Raw genomic sequence first — 25286 nt, forward strand, 5'->3', positions numbered from 1 at the left:
TACGTTCGCTATCTGAATAACTAAGCTCATTATTTAAGCTCATCTTAATAACAAAGCTAATTAACCTTCGGTTGCACCAGTGGCAAGAAGCCATTTTGAGTGCCCATTTCAAACACCAAAGGTTAACCAGCTGTAAAATTAGCTCCAAGTGGTGCATAAAAGAAAAAAGGATTCTTATTGCACTCACCAGGCTTCATAGTATTGGAAAATATAAAGGTTACAGTTTTATGAGCAACACTGTTTTGTCTGTCGTTCCTCCAAAAATGACTAATTATCTCTCATTATCTTGGTAACTAATTGACTTGCTCAAAAAAAAATGCCATATTTGAAATTAAGGCGAAAAAAGCAGCAAGGCTGACAAATTCCACAGAGTTTACTTCACAATTAAAGGAAGCTGTTTTAAGAGCATTGTCCATCCTTATTAAAGGAGCCACGAAGACAAAATACAAGTTGGGTTTATTAGAAAGACTGCTTAGTCCCGATAACAATGATACCAATATCACCGCAATCTGCGAACAAATAACGGAGATATTACACAAAATGTTTGAAGCAGTCGCGACCCCCTACCCGCAACTTTTCTATGACGTCACGGAACCTTGTTTGTGCGATTGGCGGCCGCCTAACTGACCTGTCGCGACGACACATGACTGGACGTCTGTAATGGGGCCTCTAGTTCCATTTGACCGCATCACTTGAATGCTATTATGTTTGATTGTTGGCCCGTATGACGTCATTCTTGCTCATAACACGTCACTGAGGCGCAAAATTTAAAAGTTTTCAAATACGTCTTGTTTTTTTTTCGTTAAAAAACCATCTTTTGTGGCTGTAATGGAGCTGAGTGAGATACTGAATCCTAGTTCTTTCAAATTAAACTAAGTTGTATTTTCTCTTTATGGCTCCTTTAAAGGTTTCACCACATAATGTTGCGACCCCAGTAAGGTTCCAGACAATAACCTGATTGGCCGGTACGGTTCCGGCACGCATGGATAGACTCACCAGGAGGGTGACGCTCAGGCCGTGCAGCAGCAGGCGCACAGGCAGCGCCCGGGGTGGAGGTGGCTCCACCTGTGCCAGCTGGGCCAGCCCCGCCAGGGCCTCGGCACTCAGCCGCACGCACAGGCCCCGCACCAGGGCACGCAGCCGCCCACTGGGGGCGCCCCCGCTCTCCACCAGCGGAGTGGGGCAGGTGGGGACGGGGCTCTCCCAGCGCACACTCAGCAGGCAGCACTCCTCCTCCACCCCTCCGCCTCTGGCGTCACCAACGGAGGACGAGCCTCCTCCACCTCCTGGCATCAAGACAGGGCCGTTTCAACAATCACTGACTCTACAAGAGTCGATTATCAACCAATAGTCAACCAAGCAATTTTTTAATGCTTAATCTATAGTCACCCAGCCAGCATGCCAGGGTGTTGCAACAGCACGATTGCAAATAAACAAGGATTAAGCACTGTGTTGGAAGGTGTGAGCAGAAAGCAGACATACTGCTGTCAGCTTTCCACACAAGAGCCTGCTCTCATTGATTCATGTGCTGCAACAAGCTGCTGATGCATCACCTACTCAACGTCTACCCGACAATGCTAGCAAAAAAAAAAAAAAAAAAAAAACTCCATAAGTGGTCTGTATGAGTGCATATACGAACGCATCATGATGTCCAACGAAACTCCTGAACCTGAACCACCTGAACTGAACAGAACTGCCTTGTGTTGTCAATAGGCTTTGTCTGCTTGCTGCTTGAGACACTTCGCATTACGACATGCTTCCTTCTGCCTTATTTTTCAAACGGCTCTGATCTGTCTCGTATGTGTTGCACTGCATCTCTATCTTGCCACCATGCAATGGAAGAGTTGACGACAACGGTGAATCTCACCACCTGTGTGTTTGCACATTTGCTTGCGTACTTCCGCTCCCTTCTTTCATCTACAGTGTACTGGCGAGGGCGGCCACCCTTCGCTACTGCCAAGTTTAGGCTCACGCTATGGAACACCTCGCGCTGTGGAACGCTTCAAGGGCACGTGGATTAAAAGCTGTTCCATGGCTTCCTGTGCGGCCACTGCAGCCTGCGCCTGCCGAGCTGGCTTTTTCACTCCATTTCGCATCAAAAAACAGCCAACTGCCTGCGCAACCAGCTCCCTTAACGCACCTGCTGCCATTGCCGCTGCCGCCGTGTGCCGCTCTTCCAGCGCCAGGTGCTGGCTCTGGAGCAGGAGGGCCGCTCCGTCGGCACCGGCCCAGCCCACCAGCTGCAGGTCGTGCAGGCGCACGCACACGCACGGGCGGCCGCTCCCGCCCCCGCCCACGCAGTGGCGCCACTCCGCGCTGACCCCCTGGACTCCCCCGGAGGACGCCTGGTCCATCGCGAGCAGCTCGGCGGCATCCTGGCCAACCTCGGCAGCGCCGGATCGGTTCAAGACCTCGTCGAGCACTCCGGTGGCGAGCAGCAGCTGGTCCGAGTCCGAGGACAGGTCACTTCGCAGCGAGACGCTGTCGTCGTCTGCCACGGACTCCAGCTCACCGTCCGTGGCGCCTGCGCGCGTGTGGGGGGGAAGGTTTTCAAATGAGGATGTCCAACAAATGAAAAAAAAGGGGGGGGGTTCCGGTGGCTTTATTTCATTCCAGTTCCACCAAATCACTTCCTGAACCAGTTCGGCAAGCTAAATTGATAAGATCTGTGTGTTTAAACAAGCTGAATTCGCAAGTTGTACGCTTTGTTTTTGTTGTGTTTGGATTGCAACAGTGCAAGATTGAATGTTTCTTTACCCTTTGTTTTTGTTCTGATTTTATCTGTCCTCTTTTCGATGCTGTTTTTGAACCCTGACAGTGTCATTCTTTGTTTGGTTTTTGTTTGTTTGGAACGAAAGTTTTGGCACTAATTATTTTTTACCACCAACATGTCCTGCACATAATTGTTCGGAATAAGACTGCCTCTAAAGCAGAATGTAGCAGTGCCCTTGCCTCCGCTGTAAAACACTGAGTTGGGGAGGTATTAGGCAAGTCTCAAACAGGAGGGCGGATAGATCACAATAACCGGTAACAATCCACATTGCAGTCACTACAGCAGTATAGCTCGAAAGATGGCTTAATTGTATGTTCGGCTGATGCAGTGAGACACTCACAAAGACAAATGCAGAATGGTATTACACACATTTGAAATAACTGTCTTGGCATTTCATTCTATCCACTCTTTTCTGCCTAAAAGAATGTTAGCGCAGAAAGTGCAGTTTATATTCGGTAACCATTAGAGCAGAAGATTCTTTTTGTCAAACTTGTAAAGGAAACTACAGCAACACTTCACATGCCAGCGAGAAGCTACAATAATGTCGGTATGACAGTACAGCGGTGAAATCTTGAACTGAAAAACCCTACTGATGCAGCCCACCAGGGTGCAGCAGGTTGAGAAGAAACCCAACTGAGCTTTCGTCTTCCTTCTCTCTTTTTTTATGTTTTTAACAGTGCTCCCTTTATAGTTTGTCTCAAAACACACAATCAGGTCGCACTTACACCTTATCCCCTCACAGCTCAGTGCCCGAGGTTATTAAGACATCCTGGTAATGAACACAAAGTTTCAAGGGGCTGACACCAATTTTTGGGGTTAATATTATTACCTAGTTCACTTCCCTTGCTCAACAGAATAGCCTGGCTGAAGTATGAACGGCCCGTGGCAAGATGAACATAGTAATTCAATTTATTTAATTCATCGCACCAATGGAACAGCATGGGGACGCGCAGAAACACTAGCGTGATATCTCCCAGTGAATACCGGCCTCCACAATGTTATGAAGTCGAAAAAAAAACAGTGAGGCCATGGCATGGTTCTGCATATGTGCCCTCCTTGCTCAAAGAAACGGAATCCGGAACAGATGATTTTTAGGCCATTCTGTGTAATCAATTATCCCACAATCAAGTATTTATTTATAGGGCTGTTACAGGTTCGCCAGGCCATTGAGCAGCAATAAACCCCAAAAAAAGAGAACAAAAATTTGGTGTGAGCACTCCTTTGACGAAAGCAGTAAAAAAAAAATACAAAGTTAACGCACAATAAAAATGTAAAAACACCTGCAAACAGGAGATTTCAGCATGGATTACCGTATTTATTCGAATATAAGGCAAGGTTTTTTTTTTTTCATACCCCGCCTTATATCGAAGCTCAGAAATATACTTTTTTTTTTTCTTTTTTAACTCTCCAAACTGCACCCTCGCCTTATAATCGTGACTGCCTTATAATCTAATAAACACGGTAATTAGGCTTCCCAGGTTGTCCAAGCAAATCAAGAGCTGCTCCCACCATGGCACATTTCGAGCCAAGGTTCTGATCCCATAGATGTCGGCCCAGAGACAAGTTCTCACCCTTGGCCAGCACAGCATCGATGCCGGCCACAAAGGAGGCCAGGCCCTTGCGGAGAGCCCAGGGCTGGTTGCCCTGCCCCCTGGTGGCTTCCCCGGCGCCGTGTGGCACCAGCGGTGGCAGGGGGGGCTGCAGCAGGGGCTGGTCCGGCGAGTCATCGGCCGCCATGCCCCCGCGCAACGGCACCTCGTCGGCCTCGCTGGTGGTGGTGGACGACGAGGGGCGCTCTGATGCGTCGCTCGGGGAGCCACCCCCCGGCACCCCAGCCGCGGTGGCCGACGACGGTGGCAGCAGCAGGGTCACCTCCACGTGGGGCCACATGGCCGTCACGCTGACCGAGGGCAGAACCTGCCCGCTGGGGCCCATGATTGCCTGCGAGGGCGACGAGAGTGTTAGCCCAAGGGTGGGCTCAATGCTCGCCTAAGGAAAGCCAGCCCACAAAAGAGGCCGTGATGACAAAATACAAGTTTGTTTCATTAAAAGGCTGCTTTATGCCAATAACGACGACACAAATTTTATCGCAAACTTCACACAAATAACCGTGACACTGAGGATGGCTTGTGAAGCAGTGGTGACCCCCCAGCTGCTTTCTCACAAAGTCTTTATGACATCACGGTATCTTGTTTGTGCGACTGGTGGTGGCCACCAATCTAAACCACTGCAAGGAACATGACTGGGCAGTTGCAGTGGGGCCTCTAGTTTCGTTTGATCATATCACTGGGATGCTAACAGGCAGCCAACACACTGATAACCGTGTTCTTAGTGCTCGCACATATTATGTCACTCCTGCGCACAAAAATGTCACTTAAAACTCTTTCGTTACCATGGGAAAATGACCAATTTTGAGAGGTGTAACAAAACATTTTTTCTGTGCTATACATATTGGTTCGGCACACATTGCGGTGACATAAAATGCAGATGATTCCCCGCGCTTCCCAACGACACCAGTTTTAATAATGTTTTCGTAAATAATGATTGCGAAAAAATTATCAAATCGAAATTTTTGTCCAGGCGTCAAAGAAAATAAAAAATAGGAAGTTGTGCATAATAAACCACAAGTAGTAGAAAAAATTAAGAATATATATTTTCTAGGTAAACATTTCAAAAACACAAAACCGTCCTAGCAAAAAAATTTGAGTTGCGCGATACAATTTGCAAGATATCAAAGAAAATGTTAGCACGTGTGGTGCTCGTGCCTTGCGATGAAGCCCAGCCTCTATTTCAAATTTTGCTATTTTGGATGGGTCTCTGGAAGAAATCTGGTGGTTTGACATCATTAAAGTCCCCAATTAGCCTCCACATGATGTAAAATACCTTGTCAGTGATTATGACCAGCACAATATTGAAGGCAAGCAAGCAATGCGGAAAAATCCGCTTGGAGTTGAAAACCAAACTGTGGTCAAAGCTTGTCAACGTTCTGATCATCACTTATCAGTCAGAACTTTAATTTGCGGTTTATTATCATGTTCTGACTCGCAATGGTAGCCCTGCTTGCAGGAATAAGGTACAACGCGCTAGAATCGTGCCCAGCAAGCTGTCACCAAGCCGCCGTCGTGCTATGAAGCGAGTTCAGCACTACGAGCCTACTACATTTCAGCGCCACCTAACCATTTCGAAAAGAAACAATTACAAAGCTGTTGGAGACTATGTCAGAATAAACAGCTCTACTAAGAAGCGATGCTAAGCTTCCGGAAATACTCTCAGACACAAACGAAACTGGCCGGTGAGCAGCTGGCGGTGTTCAAGGCCGATTGGAAGCGTTGTCCTTGTCTGAACTGATATCCGCCGACTCGGTGTTATCTTTTGACTTTCAGTGGAAGCTGTTGTCGCAGAAGTAAGGCGTGGGTAAAATGAAATCACGAGCAGCATGCTTGTTTCGAGGAACAGTAGAGGGCAACGGAGGCGCCATGGCAAATGAGCTTGTAGTTGGGTAACTGCGTAGTAGCGCCAAATATGAATTTCGCAACATAAAAATAAAACCGAAACTGTTCGAAACTGGCTGAAAATGCCAGGCACACTTGCTAGACATGTGGGGGACCATCAAAAATAAGCTTTGGCAGATTAAAGCGACCCTTTCTCCGAACCAAAGATCACTAGTGAATAGCTGATGTCATTTTCAAGTAATTATCACCTCTCAACGCTGTTGGATTGGTACTTGACTTGCCAGGAGCCTTTTGATTAAAAAATTATGGTAATGCAGCTTAACCATGAGTGGCATTCTTTTTTGTCAAGTGCAGCAGCCATGCCCCTTTCCTCAAAAACACACGTACCTCAGCTCACAAAAAAACGCCGTCAAAAATCTCAATGTCGCCGGAGCGGGAAAATTTAAACTGATTCTAAAAGTTCAGTGCATAGACTAACCACTGGCCACATTAGGTGTACGAAAAACGACTACAACATGTCGAAACTAAATCATCAATCACCCGGTGATCGATTTGAATAGGCGTGGAACGAAAGAGTTAAGCACAAAATTTCAGTTTTTCAATATTTCTTGCGCTTTTTCGGTAAAAAAAGACATCTCTTGTGGCTGAAGTTAAGCTGAGTAAGTTACCAAAGGCAAGTTCTTTCGGACTGAACAGAATTGTATTTATTACCCTCTTAATTAAGTAAAACGACTTTTTTTATTTATGGACCAAATCTAATCAAACTAGGTGTATTTATGTAACTAACCATCCTAACAACGAAACTGAAATCAGTTCCCAGATATCTTCGGTACTTCTTGAGTTACAAGGCTAATTACCTTAAGCTTGCATTAAGCATAATTAACTAATTAGGCAAGAGCTCAACAAGATTTTTATGTCAGTGTGATCAGGAAGGTTTATTCTGTGCCGAGAAGCAATTAGATTATTGCATTATATCCTTTAGGTGCAAAAAAAAAGCAAGAAAAGTTTCACCTTCCTTAAAACCCGAAATGTATTATGTCGCAACGAAAGTGAAACTTCGTTCTTTTTTCTGGGTACCTAAAGGAAATAAGGCAATAATCTAATAGCTTCTTGGCACAGAATGGACCTTCCTGATAACACTGACATAAGAATCTTGTTGAGTTCCTGCCTAATTAGTTGACTAATTTGGGGCTTTGTAAAGGTCAGTCTTGTAACTGAAAAAGTATAGAAGATATTATTAAACCAATTTCAGTTTCACTATTACGATAGTTAACTACATAAATGTTCCTAACTGATTAGATTTGGACCCCAAATAACAAAAATAGTTTCACTGCTAGATTTTGCATCTGCAATAGTATTTGGTTACCACCACTTTACTGGTCTCCTGGTTTTTTCCCAAAACCTGTTACAACCCGACACAAGAAGTTCACAAATTAACAAGCAGCAACTAAATGTTGAGAAGATTTAAACACTTTCATGATCCCAAAAGGTAACACAAGTCTCTAGATGTGTCTATTCTTTTGAAGTCTGTAAAGAATCAACATGGTAGGAGGCAGCTCTATACTGAATTAAATGAGAGATCATCAAGAAAAAAGCGAAGAACTTGTCCAGAATCTTTCATCTCGTAAGCTTCCAATTCCAGATGCCCACTTCACGTCTACACAAAGAGACGCTGCACAGAACTGCACATAAAGATTAATAAGTACTTCTCTAATACAGTTGAGCCGACTTATAACACATTTGACCGTCACGCCATATTCATTCATTGTAACCACAGTCCGCAATAAGTGGAATTTTTACAGCTTAGCCTTTCATAAAGTTAGCAATGATCAAAGCCAAAACTTATATAAGAAAAAAAAAAAAAGCCAACATTATGTGTTTGTTTATACAAAGCGGATGCTATTACGGTGGTCTCCCAACTTGCGCAGTGTAGGCAGCAAAGTTTGTCACCCACTGCCTTGCCATCAACAGGTTCTTTCAGAAACGCCATCTACCTCAGCAGTTGCAATTGCGGCTGAGGGCCAGCAAGGGTGCGCTATGTATAAGCCCTGTACAGCCCAATGTTCGTTTCCTGAAGCTGGCAGCAGCTTCCCATATCTACCCTCAGACCTGTGGTGACGATGTTCTTTGCTTTAACACTTTCTTAAAGTCGCCGTAAAGACAAAATATACAACTCTGTTCAATTTGAAAGAACTAGCCTCTGGTAACTCACTCAGCTCCATTGCAGCTGTGAGACGTTTCTCTAGCTGAGAAAACAGAAGTATTAACTACCGCATTTTCACGGTTCTAACGCGCCCCCGATAGTAACGCGCATTTAAGTTTATGGTAGGAAAATTTGGGAAAAATTACTTCAAGCTGATTCTGCCCGCAGATTTAGAATTGGATTTTGGGATAAACTTGTCTCCATGGCGATGTTGCTGGCCGCTGTGAAGCCGATCTCAGCTTTGAGCCCGATTGTAACGCGCACACAGATCTGAAGGCTAAGTTTAGCAAATAAAAGGGTGCGCGTTAGAATCGTGCAAATCCGGTATCTTTCAAATTTCACGCTAGAGCGACATATGTGGGCAGCAGAGACGCCGTATCAGCCAGAACTAAACTGCATGTTAACTGCATGTTAGCATTCAAGTGGTACAACCAAACAAAACCACAGTTCCCTTTGCCGGTTATGTTTTTCGGTGGTGGCTTAGGTCGGTGGCTGCCAATCACACAAACGAGATTCTGTGACGTCACGGAAAGATCACCGGAAAGTGGCTGCGTAGTCGCCACTGCTTCATCTCTTTTTCTTAATATCTCGGCTATTGGTTTGAAGTTTGCAATAAAATCGGTATCGTTGTTATTGCGGCCAAGCAATTTTTAATGAGCCAAACTTGTACAGTCGAATCCCGCTACAGCGAAATCCCCCGTCAGCTAGCCTTAGAAGTCAATGCAAAAAAGTTCCCGCAACAACGAACCATTCGTCTGGCCTGTTTTCGCTTCTGCGGAATTTTCGCTCGGTGGATCTGGGTTCGAACATTTATTTCCCGATAAAATAAGCATAGCGCCAGGCATCTGTAGTGTTTTAAACGTTCAAGGCACTTAGTTTCACAGAAAACAAGCGGCGTGCACCCACAAAAACAAACGCACAGATGGACGCCATTCCTTGCTGGTGATTACGGTGTGGCTGACCGGCTGTTCAATCTTGAACCCGCGTCGGCCGTAATCGCAAGCGCGTGCTCGCGATAAATTCGAGCGCGCATGGCTTGTCTCCCAAAGGCCGGATGCCGCCGTGCCCAGTCAAAGGATAAGGTAACAGGCGCTGCTCCTGCTTCAAGCGAGAAGGGGACTTCAGCTCGGCAGATATGTGTTGTATATGCGTCGGCAGATATGCAACTGCATTTCTTCCCCTCCCCCAATAAGGTGCTATTTATGTGTAGGAAAAAAAAACAGATAACCACAAGTACGCTTGTTATCTGAAAACAACTTTTTTAAAGATAGCTTTACACGGTCAATGTTGCGGATAATATACAGGGCTATTTTTCTTGCTCTTCCGTGGTGTCTTGGGGCAGGCTTCGCCTCAACGAATTTCCGCTTCAACAAAACTTTTCGCACGTCCCGTATATTTCGTTGTAGCTAAATTCGACTGTAATTCGTCTTTCGGCACCTCTAACTGGGTGGGGGTGCGTCTCACCTGCCGGTCGACGGCGGTCTGCTCCTGCACGATGGCGGCCGAGCGGGCGAGGCGCAACAGGAAGGCGCACTCGCGCCGCCCCAGCTGCAGCCGCAGGGGCGCCGGCACATACAGCAGCAGGGGCACCCGCGAGGAGCCCCCCTGGGTGGGGGCTCCCAGCCACAGGGTCAGGGGCAGGGGCTCCACGAAGGCCCGCGGCCGCGACGACCCCGGCCGGTCCACAAATTCCGCCCAGCAGGGGTCCAGCTGCACCGACCACAGCTGGGCCGCCTCCCCCACTCCGCAGCCATGGTGGACGCCCCCTCCTTCTGTCGAGGGGGAAGGGACGGGGGAGGCAGGCCACACCCACTCACTTTCAGTTCCAGTTCGTGAAGCCACAAATTGGATTGCAACTCAACTTTGGTTCTCGTAATCTAGTTTGCTAGCTGGCTAGAGCTGCCTTTTTATAGCTGCATGCACCACACATTTTAGCAGGAAATAGCATGCAGCTCAGAACTCCACCCTGGGCACACCCCTTTCTTGTGGACTGTGACTTTGGTTCTCGTGTTCTAGCTTGCTAGGTGAATAAAGCAGCCTTCTACTAGCTGAATACACCACAAGTTTTAGCAATGAATAGCATGCAGCTCAGAGCTCCACCCTGGAGCATACCCTTTTTCTGTGTATGCATTCTGGATGGTGTTGTCCCGACCCTTACCCTTAGGTCTGCCCAGTCATCTTGGAACCACGCAGAGCTGTGAGGAGTATTATTTTCAATACATTTTGAAACGAAGGTCAGTAATGAAGAGGACCCCAAATGCGCAGTGTTAACTCCAAGAAGACAGCATATGCCCACATCAAAGGGAAGAGGCAAGCACCACCCACCAGAGCCGGACGTCTGTTCCTGGAGGAAGCAGGCGTGGACGGGCGGGGGGTCTCTGACACTGCCACCTCCTCCTCCCCCTCCTGAAGGGCGCCAGGGAAAGCTGGTGGTCTCGAAGAAGAGGGGCCCCCTTCCCAGGGCCTCCAGGCAGGCCCCCCGGTCGGCCGGCCGCCAGTTGGTGGCCACCGCCCGCGAGCAGCCCAGCCGCAGCTCCTGGCACTCCTCCGGGCCCTCCTCTGGCCACAGGGGGCGCTCACGCTCAAACTGCGGGATCCCAACCTGCATTCGGTTGCCATGGCAACAGCACACCCACCCTCTGTTACGCAGTGCGAGCATGTAGCCACAATCAGAGTTACTCAATCTAGACTAGTGGCGAAACTCCCCATAGGCTTTATGTACCAAAAAGAGATTCGCTATTGGCCCCCTCAACTGGGGTTTTAACCGGGTGCAAGCAAGCTGTCTGTTGTCCGTCATCTGTTGGCAAAAAGTTGAGGTAATACTCAAACACTAGTGGCTGCTGCTGTAAGTCATAAAAGAGAAACTGCGGAAACACAAGTAAACATTATTTACCGTATTTACACGATTGTAAGACGACTCGAATGTAAGACGACCCCCCCAAAATCGCATCTCAAAAAAAAAAAAAAAAAAAAAAACGTGCGCATTTTACACAAGGGAAATTTATTCACGCGGTTGCGGAGGATTACTCATCGTCGCTGGAGTCGTCCTCGCTGGTGCTGCTGCCGTCATTGCTGCTGCAGTCCCACAGCACGTCGTCGTCAAGTGTGAGTCCACACTCCGCGAACGACCGCACCACGGCATCGCGTGGTACGGCCGCCCATGCGGAGAGGACCCACCCGCACACAGTAGCCAGGGAGGCTCTCCTCACACGCCCGCTTGGCGTAAGTTCGCGGCTTCCTGACGAAATGACGCGCCCGCTTAGAAAATTGTATCACAAAGAGAAGCTCTTCCGTCAACTACCAATACCCCCCTACGGCAGCTCTTCTATCGATTATCGGTGCTCCCTCAAGAGCCGTGCGCTCGTCATAAAGGCACTCGTAATGCGCGCAGTAGATGCTAAAAAAAGAAAAGCTTTTGTATAAGCACGCGGAAAACTATGCGCTTTGGGTTGAGCGGGAAACTATTCGAGATGACAATCGAAGCAACCGGCAGCAGCCACGCGCGATCGTGATTAAAACAACATGGCAGCTGACGGAAGCAGCCGCTCGCAATTTCCGTGAGCGCGTTACTCGCTTTCACGAAGCATTTTGTTCGTCTCTAACACGACCGGCTTTATCGTCGGGGTCTCTAATAAACAAAATGAGTATTAGCGAATCCCTTTATTCAATGCACGGTGCAAACGTAGCCACTATCATATCACGTTGCCTAGTACACTTCCGAACGCGATAGTGGGAGTTTAGTCGCTCTAGGTCCAACTTACAAAAGGTGCATCATTTTTATTGACGCCAGAATGTATGAAATGGTTACCGTAACCATGGAAATGAGCGTGCAAAGCCGTTCACACCTCAAAGCACCCCTGATTTCTTGTCTCTCTTGTCGTTGCAAGCGGTACATGGTTCGATTTCGATTCTAAGACGACCCCCCAACATTGGATTGTCAAATTTGAAAAAAAGGGTCGTCTTACAATCGTGTAAATACGGTATTTATTTATTTATTAGCAATACCCTCAAGGCCAATGGCATTATAGAGGGGAATGTAATTTAGTGGTTCCTAATTTAAAAAGCAAGCTGTATTTATTACGTTGTGTTTAGCAAAGTTCAGTTTTTGTCTGCTAGGTGCTGCACCAATACACTTGCCCCTAAGGTCCCTGAAATTACTAAGGTAGCGCCATCTTTAGATCTCGCCGCCTTTCGCCCTCGCCCGCGCTCCTTTCCGCCTTCGTTTTTTGCCATTTTCTTTTTCGCCGGCGAACGCCGCGCGCCATTGGCGAACGGCCAGTGACGTAGTACCTCGTCCCCGCATTGTTTGTTATTTTCTTCTCTTCGCCGCCACTGTCCATTTAAATTCGCCATTTTAGGCTCAGCTGCCTCGGAGCAGGCCTTATCGAAGCCGCCAGCGTATATCCGATAACAACCGAAGAGTCAGCTGCTCGTTTCAAACAAGTGTTGCGTCAGCGTCACTTTATGTAGCTTCGCGATGCCGAGTTGTTGTGCCTTCGGCTGCTCGAATAAGGTCAGTGCAGTCGCGGCCAGCTCGGCTGTAGCAAGCTGTAACTTATCAAAGACCACACATGAATCAATGTTAGCTGTACAGCATAAAAAGGATTCACAATTGCGCTTGTTAGCGCGCTTCTGGCCTTGGAATACGGTAGTTATTATAGAACTGGGCACTACAGCTAATTGTAAGCTGAGCGCATTCTTTAACTGCGCGTTCTTTGTGCGAGCCTGTTCCAGATATGCCCGACAGGGCCTTACTCGAAGTAATTGTGAACGCCAATCGCACGAACATTGCTATGCCACGGACGCACTGCCAAAAGTACAGCCGTCTTGGGCGAGGCCAACGAGGAGACGCGAGAACTTTGACCTTGACAGCAGCCTATAACGACACGAAGGTGACATATATTTTGCAACAACGTCAAAGCACCGGAAAGTGCACGGAATAAAAGTGGCATGAATGTCAGTAGCTAATGCGGGACGCATACTGAGCACTGCCTAAACTAACGCAAAAAACGCGAACGCAAAAAAGCCAGCGCAGCGCTCGAACTGCCGCGAACCAAGGTCACCGCGAACCATGCGCAAGCCCTCTGTGCAGCGCTTGCACGACCACAACTTAATCACGCAAATGCAAGAATGGAATTACTGTAACAAAGCAATTTGAAACGCCCACGTTCGATCCTTTCGCGTTCACGAACTATCCTGAGTCTGCCACACACGTAAACAAAACACCGCGCTGTCCGTATGCGCCAGCGGCATCCATCCCGCAAATAGTCAAAGTGAGTTTTATTTACATCGTCAAAAAAAATATCCCCTTCTACACAAAAATATACAACAAAACAGCCTCACTTAGGGCGTGTTGGTAATACGGGGCTCTAGAAATACTATTAATGCAACCAAAGAGCGATTGCGGCGCGAAAGCAAGAGCAAACTGCACGAAAAACTGCAGCGAGCGGCCCGAAGCGTTGCGAGGGCGTCTGCTCTGAGGAAGCCAACAAACATGGCGGCCCCGCCGCAGTGTTAAAGGGACCGCGGCGCCGCGGGTGAGGGGAGAGAAAAAAGAGGAGGGCAGCGGAGAAGGAGAGAGCAGTTGGCGCTACCTTAGTAATTTCAGGGACCTTACTTGCCCCTCAGCTACATTGAAGCAAAGTTGCTCACACAACCCGCATTCTGAACCAGAGTTTCACGATTGGTGTATATTGACAAACTCTTGCCACAGTGACAGACAGGCGCTAGGACGAAAGCTGGTTGCTCTTTCTCCACCGTAAGAAGTAATGAGGACTATGTGGACTTGAGTGACTGCAAGAGGCGAGAGCCCCGTTCCAATCCGGTTGGCCATGTTAAGCTTGGGGAGCAGGCACAAAGAGCGCATCTTAACATTTTTCAAGCTAGCTTTTTCCAGGCTGATATGGCACACGAAATGCAGCGCCAATACCAATAGACACATTCCTGAAGATAGAAAGTGTGCTTTTAAGCCTATTTCTGAGGCCTATGTCAAGTCATCTTTAAGCTTGGTTGAAGAACTACACTTTTAAGCTACACTTGCACAATAGTGTTTTGGAACTGGCCAAATTCTGCCTCCAAGCATCCAGTAGCAATGTGGTGAATGTCTTACCTTAGGCAGGATCATTTCCACCCGCACAGCCAGAGGCGACACTTCGTTGGCGCACGACAGGTGGGCCTGGTGGGAAATTGTGTCTCGTAAAAACATGGCTCTTGAACTTCACAGCAACTTTTCTTTTTTTACTGTCCTATTTCTTCCCACTTGATTTATATATTCCATGCCCTTCAAGCGCATTTTTCCATTCCATGCTGAACACGCACATTCTCTCATTTTGCCATGCAACCCAGAAACATTCTACATTGGTCAATTTCTCCCTCACCCTCATTCTTCAATACACACCAACTGGGGTGTTCATGGCAATGGCTTATTACAGCTTTGTGCTTTGCTCTGTTATTAATTTTAGCATTATGCTAAAATGGAATGTAAAACTAAAGACAAGCAAACACTGGGAATGGTTACGCATGTGGTCACAAGGCACTGCTGGACACGTGGAGGATACCACTCACCATTTTGCAAAACTCTTCTTCCTTTTGTTTTATTTACAAGTCTGTTGATTTTACTTTTTAAACAAATAGCTCTCTCACACATTTGATACTTTATAGTAGCTCTCCCGCAGCGTATTTTTCCAGGGCAGTCTTCTCTATCTTACTTCGATTGTCCCACACAGTCAGAAATTATGAACAAAACATTAATACATGTGACAAGTAGCCAATGAGAGTTCATCATACTCAATAGGTACTAATACTTAATGATATTCACCCAAAGCACCAGTAACCCTATGAAGCTAAGTCAGAAACTCAAAATTATTATCGATATAGTAAGCAAATTACAACAATAACGGAAAATGTGGTCATCATTACTAGCTATTGACATTAATTACACTCAAATATTAAAACTCCATCGCGCGTAAGATTTATTCAAGTCATATGGAAAAAGACCGTGAGGAGGAGAAGGAAGAGGAGGACCAGGATGGTGAGCCAAAGGAGAAGAAAGAAGAGGAACACGATGACAGAAGGATGGTGAAGAGAAGGAAGACAATGAAGACGATGATGAGGAGCAGGAGGAAGAGGAAGATAACGAGGAGGAAAGTGACGATGAAGGGGAGGAAGAGGAGTATGTTGACAATGATGTGGAGGAGGAAGAGGAACATAATGAGGTGGAAGAGGATGGTGATGATGACGAGAAAGAGGAAGAAGGAAATGATAGGGAGAACGGGGAACAGGAGAAAGATGAGGATGGCGATGATGAGAAGGAAGAAGAGGATGGCAATAATGAGGATTAGGAGGAAAAAGATGGTGAAATGAGGATGTTGTGGAAGATGATGAGGAGGAAAGGGAAGAAACGGAAGATGGTCACGCTGATAACGAGGAGCAGGACAAGGCTTCCCTACCGTGCACTTGTGGACGCTGTGCAGGAAGGCGTGCGCCCAGAGCACGGTGGGCAGGTCCAGCCGCAGGGCGGTGGGCCCCAGGTACGCGAACAGGTGGGACTCCGGCACCGACGAGCCCCCCACCCAGGAGGAGGAGGCCAGGCTGCTCTTGCCCGAGCCGGGGCTGCCCACCGGGGCATGGCCGTTGCTGGTGACCGGTGAGGTGGCGGGCGAGGCACGCGCGTAGTAGTGGGTCAGCTCCAGGTGCAGGGCCTCCCCCGGAAGGAGCACCGTGGCCCCCTCCGACGCCAGGAAGGGACGGCGCTCGCTGCGGCCTGTCATGCACACCTGCGTTTTTTTCCAGAGATGGTGAAAGAGAGAGAAACAGGGTGTGAATAAGGCTCTCGCAAGTGTACGAAAGTGGCACAGCAGTATGTCCGACAGTTTCTCTTAAAGAATGTCTGTCAAGGTAGGGCATCCCCAAAGAAGAACATTCTTCCACTAACCCCTTAAAAATTCCTCTAAGATAAGACAAAAAGCTCATTTCCCACAGCTATTAGCTGATTTACTTTTCCTGCAAGAACTCCAAGGCTAATAACATTACACAATACAAAAAAGACAAGCTAAACAGATGCATTTTTAAACACATACATTTTTACTTCCAGTTTTACAGTGTGAAATCAAACGTTTGACTGGGAAAGAAAAAAGGAAATATGCGAAACATTTTACCATGGTACGAACATTCCCTAACGTTCAAAAAGTACATGGAACGATGCAAAATCTCGCCATTTTCTTTTTACAATCTTCACGTCTCTGAACAGTACAGAAATTTGGTAGTCCAAAAAGGATGCCCCAGTCGAGAAAACGTGTGGCAGGTAGTAATCATCCTCACAGTAGTTAATCACACACTGCAGAACTGTTAATGCACTTACTACAAACATTAGCAATAAGTCCTCAACCCACAAGTTCCATATCATTTAATTCCCATCTAGAGCACTACACTGCCAAGGAGGAGTCACACTGAAGCAGACGCTGAGAAAAGAGTTCAAAAACTTCTGGGGTTGTGGCGGGAGTTCGTACTTTTGCAAGCTTTACACACGAGACCAAAGTGCCTAGCGTTACTTCCTTCCTCATCAACTAACACTAAGAGGAACCCTGGGTGCACAACGACCAGAGTTGCTTACCGTAAGTTCCAAAAGAACGCCCACCCAAAGTACAGAGATATTAAGTGAAAGATACGGGATGAGCGATCTTTTGGATCAGGTGTGAAAAACTAGAAAAAAGTGGTCGCACCCCGAACCAAAGCTGCGGGGATATCGAATAAAAAAATACCAGACGGGCAAACTTTTGGCTCAAGTGCGGAAAGGACAAATAAGTGACCGCATCAACACATGAATAGATGATTCGCATTTATTTTGTTCCCTCATTGGTGCTAAAGCTATTGACTTTAGGTGTGGGCGATCTTTGGGGTGTTTTAGTAAATTGAAAATTTCACTCCTAAAGGGGGGTGGACAATGTTTCGGGGGTGGGCGTTCGCTCGGAACTTTACGGTACTCTCAAATCAGGCCCAAGTCCATACAGGCAGCCCTGTGTGCACATCACTTTTTCGAAGCTCCACATTAAACCTTCCCGATAGCGTGCAAGATGTACCCTGGCCTGATGTAGCAGTTTTTGTTTCAATCCCCTTCCCTTCCCTCTCCCTCCCTCTCCTCCTCCTCCTCCTCCTCACCTGCTGCATGGAGAACTCCTCGAGGCGCACGAGCAGGCAGCTGGACATGAGGGTGCGCCAGTCCCTCGGAGGCGCCGTGGAGGTGGGCGAGCTGCTGCTGCCCGGGGTGGAGCCCGACGAGGGCTTCCTCTCCGACCAGTGGGACAGCATCTGCTGCACCCACGCCTGGCGGCCGCACGAGGGCTCGCTGTACTTGAGCCACTGGCTGCGCGAGCTCGCTACAGAGGGGGGTCGCAGAGAAGGAGGGTTCAGAGGGTCACTACTGGGACTGAAACATCTGCTGTATTTCAAAACCACATGCCCCTAGGCTTAACCTGAATCCTCACAACAAAAACAAATTACATAAACACTTTACTGAATTTAAGTAAACAGTGGTTATGGTTAGCTAAACAATGATGTGCCAGGCAGGTGGAAGCAACTGTTAACATGTGTGTTAGGTAACCATAAAGGAAAAGTCACAACCTTTTCTTAGATTGTACAGTCTAAACTTGGGCCTCTTCCCATTTTTTCTTTATTTCTCAGAGGCATGTGACAAAGTATTCTTCTTTCACTGCAAATCATGTGCACGATTCTAAACCAGCACAAGGGCACCAAGCGAGAAGTGCCCAGGAAGATAGTATTAGATGGGAGCACCAGCAGTCATCCGATCAGTGGAGCCTCTCTTCACAGGGCACTTAGTATCTGTTGCCAGAGTGCTTACTGCATGCCCGTTCACCTGGGCTACGTAATTGATTTCAATAGAGACACTGACTACAACACTGACGTCAATGACTCCACTCGACACTTCCAACACAAAACAAAAACAGTACAAGAAATGCAACACTAGCAAGGGGACACAGAGAGTGCTTGCATCCAACAGGCAAATCATGTTGCAACCGAATTTCCCCAGCCACTTACGGCTCGAACGATGTTTGTAAGTGATGCACGTTTCAGCAGTGGTAAGTAATAAGTGCTTCTAAGGTAGGTCTAGCACATGGCATTATTGGTTTTTGCACGTTTTGGTTCTACAGTCGAACATGGATATATCGAACACGGGTATATCGAATTATTGTCTATATCGAACTCATGAATTATCCCCTTGAAAATTCTGTGTAAAAGTATAGGAATTCGTACGTTTATATCGAACGGTATTTTTTCCGACATTGGGTATATCGAACGCCGCGCGAGCTGGAAGGTGCTCTTCGGCGGTCGCTGCACCCCCGATTTCCGCGGTCGCTTAGTGCCTTCGCCAAAACCCGACAGGGACAGAAGACGGGGCCTCGGAGCGTCACGCTTGCTTCCTCATGGATAACTGCTCGGCCAACCAAACCACCTGCGGGCTCGACAACATCGAGCTCAAGTTTCTGCCTCCGAACACAACAGCCAGGCTGCAGCCGCTCGACCACTCGACAAAGTCGTTCAAAGTTGGGTACAGGAGGCGACTCCTCGATAGGCTTTTGATGAACCTCCGCATGGGCACCGAGCTTAAAGTTGACCAGCTGGGGGCCAAACACATGATGACTGGTGCCTGGAACAGCGTAAAGCAGAGCGTGGCCAACTGCTTCCGGAAGGCAGGCTTCGTGACGTCTGAATTTTCGGAAGCTTGCGAAGACGGCGGCGACGACGAAGAGGGCATGGACGACACGTTTCGCGAGCTGTGATCCCTTTTCCCAGCTGCTGTTCCAGCCGGAGTGTCTGCCGGCAACTTCGTGAACGCTGACAGGAATGTTTTGGCTGTTCCGAGCGCCGGTGACGAGGATATCGTAGCTGCGGTTGCAGGAACCCAGGCTGATAGCTCGAGTGGCGAAGATCGTCCGGACGAGGATGCGGATACACGATCGTACTCCACCGGTGTACTGGCGGCTGCGTTCAGCTTCATTCGACGTAGTTGCGGCGACATAGAGGAACTGGGCTGTCGCACCTGGATATCCTTGAGCAGATCGAGACCAGCGCATTTAATTCCATATACAGGAAGAAGAAGCAGGCCAAGATGAGCGATTTCTTTTCATGCAAGTAAAGCATCCTGTTGCATCGTTAGTGCGGACTTAGTTGTCATTCTTGAATGCGCAGATCGGTAAATGGTCGTCCGCCACAAATGAGGTCTCAGAGCCCATATATTTTATATCGAATTTTTCATATATCGAACTATTTCGCGATCCCCTTGGAGTTCGATATATCCGTGTTCGACTGTAGTACGGATTTTCACAGCCCTTGCGATATTCGTTACAAGCATTTCACACTCAATCAAGTAAGGCTGCCCTCCCAAACATTTATCAGCCACAATTGATCACGAAATATCAACGGCCCAGAAATGGTTTATCAAGTCCTCTACACTTAACATATCACTTTTTTTTTTTCATTGCAGCACGACGCATTAAAATACCAGGCAAGAATGAACAATGATGCACTCACCAGCACCATGGAAGGGATAGTAGTCAATGAGCAGTTTTTCTAGTAGAACCTGCAGGGCAGCACCCCCTTGCAGTGGGCCCCAGCTTGACCGAGTCTCTGCACAGACACAGGTGCACCAGATAGTTAGGCCTAGCTCCTAGAGAACACCCTCAGTACGGTATGGAACACAGCTGCGCCAGATAGCTAGGCCTAACTCCTAGAGAACACCCTTAGTATGATATGGAACTCAGGTGCACCAGATAGTTAGGCCGAACTCCTAGAGAACCCTCAGTACGGTATGGAACACAGGTGCAGCAGATAGATAGGCCTAACTCCTAGAGAACACCCTCAATACGGTATGGAACACAGCTGCACCAGATAGCTAGGCCTAACCCCTACAGAACACTCTTAGTACGATACGGAACTCAGTTGCACCAGATAATTAGGCCTAACTCCCAGAGGACCATCAGTACGGTATGAAACACAGTTGATAAATTACCTTTTAAGGGGGGACGTGGCTTTCAAAATCAACTTTTTTATTTCTGAGTGGATTTTGATGAAAATTGGCATAGCAACTGGAAATGCTTCTGTAATAACACCATAAAAATTTCAAGATAATATTTTGATAACTTTTTTATTTATTAAATTTTCTTTCTGTTCCGCTTGTACCGAGCTTGAGCGACTTATAAAACACGATAGAAAACTTGTTCGAAGTGCTTTGCATTCCCAAATGAATGGGCGAGGTCGTGACAGTTTTAGAATTTTTTTTTTACAAAACAATATTTTTTAGTTTTCATTTTTTTAGAGGTTAATGTGCAACAGGCATGTCGACTGTGAACGACTATTTGAATAAAAAAAGTCACAAAAAACAAATCTGGAAAACCAAAAGTGTCACGACCTGAACTGTTCATCAAGGAATGTAATGCAAGAAATGGAATGGAAATAGACCCAGTGGTCATGAAGAAATCCCTGGTACAAGCGACATAGGTGGCAAAAAAAACTGTTTTGAGAAAACGGCTTCCGAAGTTGCAACATAGGTTTCACTTATCAAAAGTCGCCACGGTTGCAGCCTTTCATGTCCTTTTGAACATGGGGCTTCTGGAAGGCCTTGCCTTGAAATTGGAGTGCCTTTTACAGCCTTTCTCTTTCCAGAAAACATCATTTTCAGCTCCTCCGTGAAGAGTACATACCCCCTTTGCAAACCAAACGGAGGGGAAGATGGGTTTCAATGGGCTTTCAATGCAAAGTAGGTAAGCTGGTTGGCTGTATCGCACTGGACAACCTCCTTTTGCAGTGTTGTCACCATGGCAACAAGTTAAGCATTTTTTTTACTTAAATTTGAACATTTTTGGCTTTTTTTATGTTTTATCTTGCCTGGCACAGCAACTTAGTACTCATACGTGCAGGTGTTCATTGCCAAAAGTTCGCATACCACAAGGATGAAAATGAGCTACTTTGAAGCTTGGTAGAGTATTCTGCATAACTCCCAACTTCAATGCAAGAGCATATTTTTTTACTACTTTTGACATTCAAGGCATCCAATATTTCTCGCAGCACAGCCAGTATGCCCTAAGCAATGGTATCAATAATTTCCCTAAAAAAATCACTGCTAAATGCTGCCACAGTAACGTACATTTTTAACGCAGAGAGCATATTTTTATTCCTATATTACTAACTCAAACCTGTTTGCATGAAAATTACAAGTGCACGGGAAACGTTGCGCAAGAAAGGCGATATGGCTCGCGCGCATCGCAGCGCACGCTTACCGCGACATATCGAACTTTGATTATACCTGATATGGCTGGTCAGGTCGCTTTTAAGATTAAATCTAACGTCGCAGGCATTAATTACAACTACTGGCGTTCAATCGTAACCGGTTGCCCAGTCATGTGATGCTCCAATGCTCGTCGGCTATGCCGTGCGCGCCGCAGCGTTTGACGCGTCGACCGTTTCTTTCTCAAGGCTAGCGAACCCACAGTCAAGACACAGCAATAACTAAGCGTGTAAACATCGCAAATCCGACTAAAAGTTCACTTCACGAACCGCTATCACAAGCGCGCACACCGCGTCACCCTCCAAGGTCTGGCGACGGTAGAGTCACGCGCACCACGAAGCGTTCGATGACCTCCGCCTTTCGAGCCACACAACTTCCCGTAATCTGGCTCGTTATCTCTGGCATTCCCATCGCGATAACGTGCGTGTTGAATACCACAGATTGAACAGAAACTCGGCCGAGCGAAGCGGCGAAAATGAACTCAATCCGCTCGCTACGCAGCTCAGGCGGCCGCCATCTTGCGTTGCGCCCGCGACATCCAATCAGGAGGGTCGTTGTTCTGCGCCCCGACCGGAAGACCAATAGCGCTTCAGCATCTATTTCTAGCTTCGTTTGTGCGTCGTTTCTTTTCTGCCGTTTGTGCGTTTGTGAATGAACGAAGATACAAGAGACGAGCGGACCCGGAAAGACGATCGCTCGGCCGACCTAACCATATCAAAATGGCCGCGCCCGGTGGCACCGTTGCGGAGATAGAGCGCTCCGAAAATTGCCGTTTTTTCGCCCTTTTGCGCTGATAGTTTGTCACCGCGCCTGACAAAAGTATTTTTTTTATGCCACTTTGCGACGCTTTTCAGCAGACGCACAGAATAGGAAACATAGAAGCCGAATATGTGGGTTTCAAAAAAACGATGTTTTGGTCATTTTTCCGAAGTTGAAAGCCGCGTCCCCCCTTAAACTTGTAAAATGACGTCACTTCATTTCAAACAGCAGTTCAATGGACGGCACAATGACTCATGAAGTTCAAGAAAAGAAAAGGACAGTAAGAGTATTACAGACGGTGCAACAAGTGCTGTCATTGTCGGCATAGTCATTGTTATCCCCACTAGCCCACTGACGTCCACAACAGGACAAAGGCCTCACCCTTGTATTCTGAACTGCTGCATCATCTGAACCCATTTTTTTTTCCTTCAGGTTTTCCTGGCCCATTTCTTCATTGGGCTTTCTGTCTGTTATTACATCTCATCACCTCCATAAGTACCCACTCTCTTATTCGAGCCATTCACCAGAACCGGCGAAGCAGTACCGCAGTACCACTCTGTCATCAAAAAGTTAGAAAAGAGGTAGGTAAGTGAGTCCAAGGCACTACGGAAGGCCATTCTAAAGCAGGGGTGTCCAAACATTCAAAATTTTCAAATATCAGTGTGAATAATACGATATTTCATACGGGTTTGAACTGAGTAGCAGTACTCGCACTCAAAAGCTTAGACAACTTTTGAAGCATTTTGAGGTGTGAAAATGCAAACAGATACTTAATGACATGCCAGTTGGCACTATCGATGAAATTATATAAAAAGTATTGGCCTATGACGACGCAAGTGTGGTAACTGATGTAAAGCGAAGCTTTCAATAAGTTTACACCGTCGTTAATGTCAATGTTCTGACCTGCGCAATGAAGTTCAAGTGAGCGCCATTTGAAATGACTGCATGGGTGTCGTGGCAAAACTGGGCTGAGACAAAAAGGCGTGTGGCATTTTTGTTCCCCTCGTCGCTTCAAAGTGTAATTCTTATGATGCCCGTCGCCTTTCATTGCCACCACGCACTGTTGCCTTGACTCATGCCTTCAAGCTAGCACACCCACCATACATCTGCAGTGTGAACCACGTTTCAGTGTTAGTGAAGATGTTCCTGTTTTGTGTGACGCTTCCTTCTGGCCTGGATGCCCTGGACGCTGCACGAACAATTTTGAACTATTTCGCTGGTATGCGTTCACATGTTCTTAAAATGCATCGACGGTGGGAGTGTGAGCCATCTGGTGAATTTGTGAGAAACCTAGAGTGCCCCTTCTTGCCAGTGGAGCAGCGGGCGAGGAGGCACAGTCAGCCAGGAGGACAACAGCACCAGCATCCGCTCAAAAAACCGCGAGAGACGCAAATAAAGCTTCGCTTTAAAGCAGAAATAAGCAAGAACAACCCTGTCTGCTTCCCTCCCCTCCCCATTCTCCCACCCTCCTCCCGCACCAACTCACCCTTGGGGTCCATGTCGTCGCAGAGGTGCAGGTCGATGCGGGTGCAGAACAGGTGGTACGAGGTCTCCAGCACGTCGTGCTGCCGGAAGAACTCCACCAGGGGGCTCTTGGGTGCCCCACTGCCCCCTCCCCCTCCACCGCCTCCTCGCTGCGAGGAGGGAGGGGGTCCACTCGGGGAGGAGAAGTAGTCCGGCGTGGGCAGGGTTGCACTGGCTGCCCGGTGTCGGCGCCCCTGGGCGGCCGCCTTGCGCACCAGTGCAGCCAGGGAGTGGCCCAGGTGTAGTGCGGCCACCAGCTGGGCGTCAGTGAGGGCCCAGAGCAGCTCATCCAAGACTAGCACCAGGCGACTGGCCACCAGGCTGCAATCTGCCAAGAAGAGAGAAGGAAGGGGATTAGGGAGCGAAAACGTTGTCGGAGTTTCCTGCTCTGTGTCACGTTCGGATCCGAGCCGACACAAGCAGAAGACGCCATGTTTTGAACTCGGCGTGTCTCCACTATTTTTTAACGGCAGAGCTGTTTAACTCTTCCGTTATGGTGCCATAGGCCATCGGACCCGAAGTACCGATGACCTGAAACCTCCCGCGAAATCTCTCTCTCTCCCTCCTCCCCCTCAGGTCAGGACAATTGCCCCCTTTTGAACAATAAGTGTAAACGGCAAGCAGGAGAGACAGAATGACAGGTTTACAAAGTGTTCGCTGACACATCTCAAGGAACCACTATGATGACTACCAACAAAATGTTGACTGATTACAGTTTTAGGGCTAACACTGTTTTGTCTATTGTTCCTCCAAAAATGACTAATTATTTCTAGTTATCTTGGTAACTAACTGACTTACTCAAAAAACAATGCCATATTTGAAATCAGTGGGAAAAAAGCAGCAAGGCTGACAAATTTCACAGCGTTTACTTAACAATTAAAGGAAGCTGTTTTAAGAGGTGTGTCCCCCCTTGACCAACAACAACTTGCCCAAATGTCGATTCTTCCACAACAAATGACCCCGGAAATACTCCCAAGTGTGGCTAAAGATATCAAGGGAAAGACAAAGAGGAGGAAGAGTGGAGTACCGGCGAGGCGCTTCTTGAGCACGATGCGGCACCGGGCGCCGTTGGTGATGAGGCGCAGGGGGGCCCCCGCGTGCGCCCCGCGGGCGTGCGCCTCCAGCCGCATCATCTGCCACTGCAGCTGCCGGAAGAGCAGCAGCTGGTCGGGGCCCTTGATGCGGCACAGACGCAAGTCGCCGGGGTCCCAACGAGGCGTGCGGCTGTCCAGCACCACCCGCGACAGCTGCATTACAGAATTACGACAGGTTATG

At 47.7% G+C, this 25286-nt stretch overlaps 1 protein-coding gene across 1 annotated transcript in view; it reads right to left on the reverse strand.

Annotated features, from left to right (window-relative positions):
* Positions 1 to 25286, reverse strand: part of LOC144137637 (bridge-like lipid transfer protein family member 3A) — a 59481-nt gene that overhangs the window by 14036 nt on the left and 20159 nt on the right. Inside the window, exons 6-16 of the mRNA XM_077669580.1 lie at positions 25039 to 25258; positions 23974 to 24339; positions 19976 to 20071; positions 17585 to 17802; positions 15877 to 16203; positions 14538 to 14603; positions 10754 to 11030; positions 9893 to 10200; positions 4345 to 4714; positions 2141 to 2524; positions 997 to 1286 (exon numbers count right to left, since the gene is read on the reverse strand). Of these exons, the coding sequence (XP_077525706.1) occupies positions 997 to 1286; positions 2141 to 2524; positions 4345 to 4714; positions 9893 to 10200; positions 10754 to 11030; positions 14538 to 14603; positions 15877 to 16203; positions 17585 to 17802; positions 19976 to 20071; positions 23974 to 24339; positions 25039 to 25258 (2922 nt within the window). The remainder of the gene's footprint in view (positions 1 to 996; positions 1287 to 2140; positions 2525 to 4344; positions 4715 to 9892; positions 10201 to 10753; positions 11031 to 14537; positions 14604 to 15876; positions 16204 to 17584; positions 17803 to 19975; positions 20072 to 23973; positions 24340 to 25038; positions 25259 to 25286) is intronic.

Source organism: Haemaphysalis longicornis, unplaced genomic scaffold (genome assembly GCF_048455015.1).
Source record: "Haemaphysalis longicornis isolate Haplotype H1 unplaced genomic scaffold, Haemaphysalis longicornis Haplotype H1 scaffold_43, whole genome shotgun sequence".
Lineage (NCBI taxonomy): Eukaryota > Metazoa > Arthropoda > Arachnida > Ixodida > Ixodidae > Haemaphysalis > Haemaphysalis longicornis.